We start from the raw sequence: 6,425 nt of genomic DNA on the forward strand, positions 1-6,425 counted from the left end.
AAAGAGTGGAGGTACGTGCCCAACCAGTCTTGGGACTGACGACCTTATGATGATGATACTCAAGTAATCTCTTAAACGTATTGAAAATACCAGACTCAACTATTGAAAGTACCATACCCAACCGCTGAAATCCTAACTTGTCCAAAAAAAATCATCTTTAGTATTTCAATTAATAGTAGATATGCTTCGTATCACCATTTGTGATTAGTGGATAAATCAGGAAAAAACAAACATCCGTAGAATAATATAAAATTATTTATTTATAAAGATGTGGAATTGCTAGATTAAAGTAATTCCAAACATTTTTCAAGCGAACTTTCTCTCTTACTTGGAAATAACTAAGTTGATGGTAACGGTAACGGTTCGCGAGTTCTAGATAAGACTTTCGGGAATCCTCAACTATGGTATTGCCTAAAATGTCAGTAGAGTGAAGCCGATCATAAAAAGGAACGATTATTTTGCAAGGAAGAAAGTTGTCGTGATTGCGTACCCGAAGACAAATTCAAACCAGTATTAGTTCGAACTTCCGTAAAATTTTCTTAGGATCAAATTCAATACCAAAAAATTATTTTTCACAAAGCAGTTTAAGCTTGAACGTAGAATAATGACGCGAGCTGTAATTATGCATTAATAAATCGATTTTTGCATTTTTACGGAAATTCATGATCAAGTTGGTGTTTTTAAACGTTCCTTGTCCGTCAGAGTTTAAAATTTGTATAAAGTTTGCTCTATAATCTTGCAATTCATCTATGACGGATAGCGGGTCGATAATGTGTAAAGCAATGCAAGTCGGGGTTGAAATTTTAAAGACCGCATTCATGTTAAATAACTAGTATATCATAATAACAAAACCTAAATGAGCTTACAACGGCGTTATTAGACTCAACGCATCGAGATTTTTCAATCATCGAATATTTATCCTTTACGTGTTTATTTACATTTAATTGTGATCTAATCAATCGACCGTCAGAGATAAATCTCATACAAACGATCCAAGTAGTATTGTCAATACTACAATAATAAGATAATAAGCTATAAATACATCTGCCAAATAATTCTAAATCGTTGCAAAAGGTAAAAAATGTGTACCTGCGATCAAATGTTTTTAAATGTTTGCTTTATTAACATAAGTTTTTTAATTTAATTTTAATTAGAATACAAATAGTGTTTGCGTGCATTAAATTAAATTGTGTACATTTTCAATGTGGATCCTTGCCACTGTTATGTCGTGTAGAAGGCGTTTAGCCTGTTATTTTACCTGAGGCGAATGATAATAGTAAACAAACTTTAATTAGTATGTTAAGCTTGCTCATTGTCTTTGTCTCACAGTTATTAAACTTATTAAATTACCTACCTATCGTATTATAGTCGCGTGTTTGGATGTTATTTCTGTACACAGGCAAGAAAATTTCGCAGTGAAACCAACTGATAAAATAATAACAATGATTGCATATCTTTATGTAAATTTTGTATATGTACCTAAGTATATGTAGTATAAAATTAAGTCTAACAATGTTTCCTGCGGCACGGCATTCTTTTAATTATTATTTTATTTTGATGGTACCTAATCGCGGTTGAGTGACATTTATTTGGGTCAAAACTAATTATGTTTTTATCGGATTTAAGCACCTTCTAATGTTTACTAGAGATTATCCTTTTTTTTTTTCTTAATCCAAAGATTTACCTGTATCTATAAAAGTTGAAGCAACTTTAAAAGTCACCGACATTTTAACGCTTATAAAATGTTAAATATATTCAGCGGTTAGAACTAGTGGTGTGTTTCAAAGAATCGATTAATCGAATAGCCGTAGCTGATTCGATATGTATTCAAAAATATAACACTTAAAGGTGCAAGAGTTAACTGTTACCATTAAATTTTTCGGAATCTATTTTTTCTGGGATGTTCGGTATAATTTTTTTTCTTAATTCAATAGGTATGCTAGCTATAGGCTGTAGTCTTTTCAGTTTACTATAGCTTAGAAATTTGAAGGACGTGGAACGTACTGATAACGGCTGAAGAAGGGCTAAAATCGAAAAGTAATTTTAATTTTTTGTTTAATTTTAAAAGACCTGACTAAAGATATCCCATTGAGTGAGGTTATTGAAAAAATATAAATTTGAACTTGCACCCTACAGAAACATTATTTTTCCACAAATCTCATCGTTTCTGATTTTGTCAGTCTAGTCCGTATGCCAAATTTTATTTTGATCACACTATGAATCCCTTAAAATGTGCTAATAGTTTAGTATCAGATAAGTAATATCCACAAAGTGAATAGAGCATGGCGATGTGTTTCACGTGTGGCGAAATAGAAGAAATTAATTGTGGAGTATCGAGTTACCGAATATGCTGGTAAACTTTCCTTAATTGTTAAAATGTTATACCTAACAGAAAGCGTAATTAACATCAACGTTTGAAATAGAAAAATGTTAAAACTTGACATGTTTTGTTACATAATTGTTAATTAGAATAGTTGATGTTTTTCGTCAGTAATTTATCGAAACTAGCAGAACTTACAAATTGGTAAAGGCTTTCGTGGCCATTAGGTGAACTGGTGCTGTACTGATTCGAATCTAAAGGCTGTCGAGTGTTGGAGTTGCTTCCTAACGTTTCGCTAGCATCTTCAGAGGTCCTTCCATCTCCGATGCTGAATGCTGGCTTGTGCTCCAACGCTACGGTTTTTAAACCCGAATCAGAACAACTCCAGTTCAAATTTCGAACTTGTTTGTTCTCATCAGCACGTAGGGTAGTTTTCATAATTTACCGACCAAATCGAAGTTGTTCTGTAGAGGAATGATGATTTAAATTCAGACTATTGACAGTATATCGCCATCTAGTGACATTTGATACTAATAGTGTAGTATTTCAAGCTGTGTAGATACTTTTGTAAGGCCCCCATGTTAAACACTGTTAGCAGCAAACTTCACTAGATGGCAGTATACTGCCTGTAGTCTGATAAATGTTAATTATTAAAATACATATTCCAATTTCATATTTTGGCGTGAATAATTCCACAGGTTTGGTGCAGTATTTAAGAGATATTCAATAGTTTGTATCAATTTAATTCACTTTTCTTAGAAGAAGTTCTTTTTGAACATTTACTATACTTACCCATACAATTTTAAAACCATTTTTCAATTAAAAATCTCAAAATACCTGCGATTAGTTAGACAAAAATCAAGTAGCATCAACATAACATCGAGAAAGCTTTTACAATGATTTATTGAATTCTCTTTCATGAAACCACCAAACCTCCTTAAAGAAAAATATCATCATCATGACTGGTATGAGGAACTTCCAGTCATTTGATACACAAAAAATATTTACAGATCGAAATTAACTGATAAGCGCTGCTGATAATTTCCATCAGTAAACTTGTTACTTATTGTTTCACCAAAAAACCAATATTTTTGTATAAATCAGTTACAGGTAAAATGATATACAAGGTGTCTAGAATGAGTAGGTGGTATTTATATCTGCGCTGCCCTGTAATGGAGCGGTTCGGAGGGGTGCGGTATTGATAAGTTGTTTCACTACTTTTTAGAGATTTAATGACCATGAAAGTATACCCAGAGACCATCATGCTTTTTGTGTACGCACCTATTATCGCAATGGTGATCCGATGATCATAGCTTAACGATTATATCGGGCATCGAAGGACGACACCATCAGGAAATGGATTCGAATGTTCGAGAACATCGATTCGACTGCAAAAATTTACAATCTAGGTCGCCCGCACTCTGTTCGAACCCCACAAACGATTGAAGAAATGAGAATGACAGTGCAGTTTTGTACAGCGTACAAAATTCAGTCGGTTCAAAAACTGAACGTTACCGATTATCCTCTCCTGCTGAATTTTGCAAACAAAATGCATCAATGCTTTCCAACATTCGAAAACATTCTGTTTAGTGACGAAGCAAACTTTCACTTAAATGATCACGTAAACAAACAGAATTGTCGCTACTGGGCCAAAAAAAATCTAAGACATAAACATGAACAACCACTATACTGTATAATCCAAAAGTTATTGCGTGGGCTGTCATGTCTGGTGAAGGCATCATTGAGCCTTCTTGTTTTTGAAGACCGGCGAGGACGGACACTTACGGTAAACAGTGACCGGTATTATGACAAGTTAAGAAACTTTTTGGTTCCACAACTGCAAGAGTTTGGTGATCTTAATGTGGAAAGATGATTTCACTTGTCACATTTCAAACCAATCGCATGGGGTTGTCAACAACTTTTTCTAGAAAAACTGATCTCTCGTTGAGGCACCATCAACTGGCCTCCGAGAAACCCCAATCTCACACCTCCGGATTATTTTTTATGTGGACACCTTAAAGAGAAGGTGTTGTACAAACTAAGATCCCTACTGCAATTGAAGCACAATATCCACACCGAAATGGCCGCTGTTTCGAGAGAGAGTGCCAGCAGCGCGAGGATCGACATTTGGACATCATCATTTTTGGCACTTAATTTTCAAACATCCCCTACCCTTTCTGGACACCCTGTACTTCATTATGGGTGAGACCTATGATGTTCCTTAATTGGTCGTCAAATAAAAACATCTAAACATTATTTTCTAGAATTTAATCGTTAATTTTACGATGTAATAAAAAAGCCTTTGGCGGGTGAGACCAGACGTATCTTGCTCGCTATCGTGGCGTGGGCTGGATTAATTGTGTCCCCAAACCCTAGTTTAGGGACCCGTTTAACTCGAATTTTTCTATTTTTCAATTCGAGAATCGAATGCAGATTTTACATTATTTCTATTAATATTAGTTTTTCTGTTTATTATGGGTATGCAGCAATAATATTGAATTATTATCGGCCGTCTGTGGCTTTGGATAAAAACACCTATCATATGTGCCAATCGCTAAACATATGATCTACATAAACATAAATGACTAAATAAGATTTGTATGGTTTATTTTTGAATGGTCTCTGACTAATTCTGCTTTCTCACTTTTTTACTGTAGAAATCACAAACCATTTATCTTATAGAAAAACTGTTTCTGAAGAATTTGTATTCATGTTCAGTTATTGAAATCAGAAACAACAAAGTTATGAAAAAAAAGCTAAGGGAAAATGGATATTTTCAAACTTTATTTGNGTAACATACTAATTATGAAATTGGAGGGTACCGGCCATATACGTACGTACGTGCGTACGTTAAGTTAAAGACCTGCCACTTTTTCCCTACTTCCGCTGCTATTACGAACGTGCTTTAACATCACTGTATTTGCTAACAACTAACTGACGTGAGTGCATTATGATTTCAACAATTAGAGACGCTTATAAAACCGCTATTAAATTGCGTGTAAACGATTCGATAAAATGAATACTATTAAATGATACAATGTGCTTCCAGGATTATCGTTTTCCAAAAAGGACTGACACATAAAAAGGTCTATCGGCTTTCGCGAACAAATAAAAAACGAACGATTTGGTGTTTTGTTTTGTGTACGGCAACAATTGTGTTACAGCGGTGCACGATATTTACAATTCGCAGAGCCTTTTGTGTTGTAACACGAAAAATCGAGTAAACGTGAATGGAATAGGGATATTCTTGTTTAAAAGTGTTGTTTATTGTGCGAAGAAACTATTACGTCGATCATGTATAATTATGTATGTATATTTACAAATTTCTTTTAACACTTTTACAGAACCAACCTTGATTCTACTATTAAAAAAAAAGCGAGCGCTAAAAAAGTTCGAATCAAATATAATCCTTGTAACAATTTCCTTTAATTGCAGTTATAACGATTTAACGGTAGTGTTTTTAATTAACTTCCTAAGGAGTCTGCGAAGCGTAACGATTCATTGGATTTTGATATCATGTGTTCCTAGAAACGAACAATTAAAAACCGTTTATTTAGATTAAAACGCACATAATTGGTACAATTACCATTCTTGCGTTTTATACAATTAATCAAGTATACTACCACAACTGTATTTGTATTAGTAAGGCAGTTCCAAAAACGTAATAAGTAAAAAAAAGTAATAAACCATTCGATTCAAATAGGTATCTTTTGTTACAATACAGATCAGAAGTAATATGATACTAATCTTAATCTACATCGGATGATTTCCACGAATTTCTGATCGTGAGCAAGAATTGAATGTTTTTGTTTCAGGTGTACATAATTTTATTTTGTCATCACAAAGACTTTGCCAGTTTATGTTATAATCGTAATCATCGTAAGGTCGTTAGTCCTAAGAGTGGTTGGACACACTTCTCCACTCTTTCTAATTCTGAGCTAATCTTCGCATTTCCCTAAAACTGGAACATTCCACATCCTATTTATGAACAGTAATCTAATCTAGGTTTACATCTATCCCTCGTATAATATAATATTAATATCGAATTAGGTTTTCTTCATTTTTTTGACAGTTACTATTCAGATAGTGATATTTTTACTTCATA

At 33.7% G+C, this 6,425-nt stretch overlaps 1 protein-coding gene across 7 annotated transcripts in view; it reads left to right on the top strand.

The window, feature by feature from the left end:
* Positions 1-6,425, top strand: part of LOC108740205 (protein diaphanous) — a 56,747-nt gene that overhangs the window by 18,328 nt on the left and 31,994 nt on the right. The window contains exon 2 of one of the 7 annotated variants that reach the window (XM_018474486.1): positions 5,370-5,626. The exons of 5 other annotated variants lie outside the window; for them this stretch is intronic. In XM_018474486.1, coding sequence (XP_018329988.1) covers positions 5,615-5,626 — 12 coding nt within the window. In that variant the 5' untranslated portion in view covers positions 5,370-5,614. Of the gene's footprint in view, positions 1-5,303; positions 5,627-6,425 lie in introns of those variants that run through there. One more of the 7 variants, XM_018474481.2, reaches the window with a different exon arrangement.

Source organism: Agrilus planipennis, unplaced genomic scaffold (genome assembly GCF_000699045.2).
Source record: "Agrilus planipennis isolate EAB-ADULT unplaced genomic scaffold, Apla_2.0 scaffold26, whole genome shotgun sequence".
NCBI classification, from domain to species: Eukaryota; Metazoa; Arthropoda; class Insecta; order Coleoptera; family Buprestidae; genus Agrilus; species Agrilus planipennis.